This window comes from Terrapene carolina, unplaced genomic scaffold, assembly GCF_002925995.2.
Source record: "Terrapene carolina triunguis isolate 2854851 unplaced genomic scaffold, T_m_triunguis-2.0 Scaffold234, whole genome shotgun sequence".
Taxonomy (NCBI): Eukaryota; Metazoa; Chordata; order Testudines; family Emydidae; genus Terrapene; species Terrapene triunguis.
This window is the reverse complement of record NW_020664585.1, coordinates 4,246,274-4,251,094: the sequence shown is the minus strand read 5'-3', so window position 1 is coordinate 4,251,094 and position 4,821 is coordinate 4,246,274. Positions and strand designations below refer to the sequence as shown.

The 4,821-nt window shown below is 42.3% G+C and overlaps 1 protein-coding gene across 1 annotated transcript in view; it reads left to right on the top strand.

The window, feature by feature from the left end:
* FICD (FIC domain containing) overlaps positions 1-2,004 on the top strand; it is a 12,514-nt gene extending 10,510 nt beyond the window's left edge. Inside the window, exon 2 of the mRNA XM_026657011.2 lies at positions 7-2,004. Within this exon, the coding sequence (XP_026512796.1) occupies positions 7-1,026 (1,020 nt within the window). The 3' untranslated portion in view covers positions 1,027-2,004. The remainder of the gene's footprint in view (positions 1-6) is intronic.
* Positions 2,005-4,821: the final 2,817 nt, after the last annotated feature.

The window sequence follows — 4,821 nt, the reverse complement described above, 5'->3', positions numbered from 1 at the left end:
CGGCAGGGGAAGCGGGAGAAAGCCCATAAACTCTTCATGTACGCCCTCAAGATGGATCCAGATTATGTGGATGCTCTGAATGAGTTTGGCATCTTTTCTGAAGAGGAGAAAGACATCATTCAAGCAGACTACTTGTACTCCAAAGCACTGACCATTTCTCCTTGTCATGAAAAAGCTCTGATCAATCGGGACCGAACTCTGCCCCTGGTTGAAGAGATAGACCAGAGATACTTTAGCATTATTGACAGCAAAGTTAAAAAAGTGATGTCAATCCCCAAAGGCAATTCAGCCCTGCGGCGAGTGATGGAAGAGTCCTATTACCACCATATTTATCACACAGTTGCCATTGAAGGGAACACATTAACACTCTCTGAAATACGGCACATCATCGAGACCAGATATGCTGTTCCTGGGAAAAGTCTCGTGGAGCAGAATGAAGTCATCGGTATGCATGCTGCTATGAAATACGTAAATACCACACTGGTATCCCGAATAGGCACTGTAACCATCAGCGACATTTTGGAGATACACAGGAGAGTGCTGGGCTATGTAGACCCAGTGGAAGCTGGGAGGTTTAGGACTACCCAGGTGTTTGTAGGACATCATATCCCACCCCATCCTCAAGAGGTTGAAAAACAGATGCAGGAGTTTGTACAGTGGATCAACTCCGAAGATGCCATGAGCTTACACCCTGTGGAATTTGCTGCCTTAGCCCATTATAAATTGGTATATATACACCCATTTGTAGATGGCAATGGAAGGACCTCACGCCTGTTAATGAATCTCATACTAATGCAGGCAGGCTATCCACCCATCACAATCCGTAAGGAGCAAAGGGCAGAGTATTATCATGTCTTAGAAGCAGCCAATGAAGGAGACGTGAGACCTTTCATACGCTTCATTGCAAAATGTACTGAGACCACTTTAGATATGCTGCTTATTGCCACAACAGAATATTCAGTTGGTTTACCTGAGGCTGATGGCAGCACTGCTAGATACAAGCAAACTATTCCAGTCAAAACTTGAATGTTATGACGATCCAATGACAAAATGAATGTGTGGAGTAATAAAGCTTCAACATTCCTGTTGAGAAACAACTCCACCAGAGGAGAAAATCACTCTTAGCATTTCATTTATTTAAAGATTAGTAAATTAATATACTTTTTTATATCCATTATCCTTATGCCAAGCTAAACTGTGAAGCGTTAGTGTTGAACGTGCACTAGGTCCAGCTTGTGTAACTGGAGGGGAAAGGAGAGAGAAATCCAAAGTGAGGCCAATTTGCAAGTGTGATCCAGGCTGTAGTAAAACTGATTGAATTACTTTCTACAATCCTGTATGAGATGGCTTCCTAAAGCCAACACCTTGTAATTGCCTCAATGCCAAGTCTATCTTAATTTGTATCGTACAGGGAAGGCACAAGCACCCTTTCTAAAAGTCACAAGGTAGGGGCTAGTATTTTATTGTATTGCTACCATTGTCTTATTTCGCTTTCCAACAAAACCCCTTCAGCCAGTGTTGTAGCACTTTATTTAAAAGCTCTTTAGCGGAATTATTTTCCAATTGTCCAAAGGCTCAAGATCTCCTTTCCTCCCTCACCCCACTGCTAATGTGCCATACTGCTCTCTAGTAGCTAATCTACTTTTGTTAAAGGTAACATCGAAAATTAGGGCTTTTTTTTTTTAAACTTTGTATATGCTGCCATACTTTGTATGGTGTCCGTTCCCTCTATTTGGGTGAGTTTTATGCAGCAACGGGGGGTGTGGGGGGGGATTTTTTAAAGTTGGTTTGAGACCACTGTCCAGAGGATTCAGGAGCAACTGAACAACCCATCTGTCCAAACTTAATTCAACTAGATTGCAAATTGATTTCTTCTATTGTGTATAAGGGTCCTATACTGCCTCCTGCAGCTTAGTAAGGATAATAGCTTACCTAATTCTGTAAGCAGTTGTCATGCCATAGAAAGTGACTCTTGCAATGAACACTCCAGTTACATGTTTGAAAATAGGTAGCTTCTGCAAAACCATGGGAAGCAGGTGTTCCTATACATGATAGGATTCAAGATCCAGCCCCACATCAGTAGAGATACCAAATTTGTATACTAGATACTCTACAGCCCAGTTAATGCATTTTCATCTTCAAATGGTACAAGAGGCTACTAGCCCCAACTGATGGCTTTAACAATTTCTAGATTTCCTGACTGCTAATGTGGTTGAGCTATATATGTCATCTCAACAGTATGGAGAGGGCCACTTTCTGATGCTATAATTTTGCAAGTACTCAGAAGCACATCACAAACAATTTCTTGCACTTAGGCTCCAGTAAATTCTAATACTAGAGTCCAGTTACTGTTTGTGTAAGTTGGCAATATCTAATGAAACAATGTCAGTATACTGCCATGTTCTCATTCCTGCTCTTGCTTTGATTAAAAAAAAGCATTTGAAGCTAGTAGCCCCTCAGACCCCTTGCTTGCTAGTTAGGTGATATGACAAAAAACTGTAGCAAACTGAAAATATAACAGCCCAATGCATCCTAGTTGGATTACCTACAGCAGCATCCTGAATCTGAGAATGCAATAAGATCTTTCTATAGCTCACTAATTGATGGGTATCATATAGCCACTCCATTTCTGAAATCACAAGTAGCAGCTTGTAATTGTTATGCTGCCTAGTTGTTTACTATACACAATAATTTCCCCCACCCTTTGACAAATATCATTTCTCACTTAAAGGCCTGACATGAATCCTATTTAATAGCAAGTTTCATAATAAAACCAGGAGACCAATGAAGTATCAAGATACGGTGTTGCCTGTTAGTATGTGCTGGCTCATGTTCATGTCATGTATCATGACTCAATGTACTAGACATCACTGACTGGGATAATAAACAATGGGAATTGTTTTTAAAAGCATGCTTATTTTTGTAGTACAAGATGTGTATGCAGATTCTGCACTTTAGCTATTTGTGGAAAATGTTATTTTAGTAACAGATTAATAAAGTATTTTACTATGTAAATCTTTGTTTGGGGATAATATCACTTAGCACAAGTTTAATACACTAAATTTTAATTTTACATAGTAGAGCCTGGTTCCCTGAAATCTGTGTGCTAGATGTCATTACTAGTTATTGTTACATTTTTTTTCACTCAGACAGATGTGGATTACTGTGCTTAGTTACAGCAAGAATTCCTGGCTAGCCCTGGCTTTAAAAAAAAAAAAAAAAAAAAAACTAAGTGTAGCTATAATTTACTGCATTCCAACCAACATTTCTAATTTGCTTCTAGATTCAGAGGTCACATGATGAAAAATTATTTATTGTTCCAAGCAGGGGTACATGGATGTTTTCTTCTAGAGCACTGTTTCTGGACCTTTTTGATACCAGGGACTGGCTTGCTGCCTTCCTAAACTAGGGAGATCAGGGACCAGCGTCAGTCCACGGATCGGTTGTTGAGAAACACTGTTCTAAAGCACTGAACAGAACTCATGGGATTATGGGGAAAACATGAGTGTACCTTGTTCCCTCTCATTTCCCAACGGTGTCACCCACAAGTTATGATGTGACATAATGAGATAACTGCCTCTGTGGATGAGGGGAAAGCAGTGGATGTGTTATTCCTTGACTTTAGCAAAGCTTTTGATACGGTCTCCCACAGTATTCTTGCCGCCAAGTTAAAGAAGTATGGGCTGGATGAATGGACTGTAAGGTGGATAGAAAGCTGGCTAGATCGTCGGGCTCAACGGGTAGTGATCAATGGCTCCATGTCTAGTTGGCAACTGGTTTCAAGCGGAGTGCCCCAAAGGTCGGTCCTGGGGCCGGTTTTGTTTAATATCTTTATTAATGATCTGGAGGATGGTGTGGACTGCACTCTCAGCAAGTTTGCAGATGACACTAAACTGGGAGGCGTGGTAGATACACTAGAGGGTAGGGATCGGATACCGAGGGACCTAGACAAATTAGAGGATTGGGCCAAAAAAAACCTGATGAGGTTCAACAAGGACAAGTGCAGAGTCCTGCACTTAGGACGGAAGAATCCCATGCACTGCTACAGACTAGGGACCGAATGGCTAGGTAGCAGTTCTGCAGAAAAGGACCTAGGGGTCACAGTGGACGAGAAGCTGGATATGAGTCAACAGTGTGCTCTTGTTGCCAAGAAGGCTAACGGCATTTTGGGCTGTATAAGTAGGGGCATTGCCAGCAGATCGAGGAACGTGATCGTTCCCCTTTATTCGACATTGGTGAGGCCTCATCTGGAGTACTGTGTCCAGTTTTGGGCCCCACACTACAAGAAGGATGTGGAAAAAGTCCAGCGGAGGGCAACAAAAATGATTAAGGGTCTGGAGCACATGACTTATGAGGAGAGGCTGAGGGAACTGGGATTGTTTAGTCTCCAGAAGAGAAGAATGAGGGGGGATTTGATAGCTGCTTTCAACTACCTGAGGGGGGGTTCCAAGGAGGATGGAGCTCGGCTGTTCTCAGTGGTGGCAGATGACAGGACAAGGAGCAATGGTCTCAAGTTGCAGTGGGGAAGGTCTAGGTTGGATATTAGGAAACACTATTTCACTAGGAGGGTGGTGAAGCACTGGAATGCATTACCTAGGGAGGTGGTGGAGTCTCCTTCCTTGGAGGTTTTTAAGGCCCGGCTTGACAAAGCCCTGGCTGGGATGATTTAGTTGGGAATTGGTCCTGCTTTGAGCAGGGGGTTGGACTAGATGACCTCCTGAGGTCCCTTCCAGCCCTGATATTCTATGACAGTTTCAGTTGGTTGGTTCCAGGCTACTGAGGTGAATAATTAGTTTCAACTTTAATTAAAAAAAAAAGCAC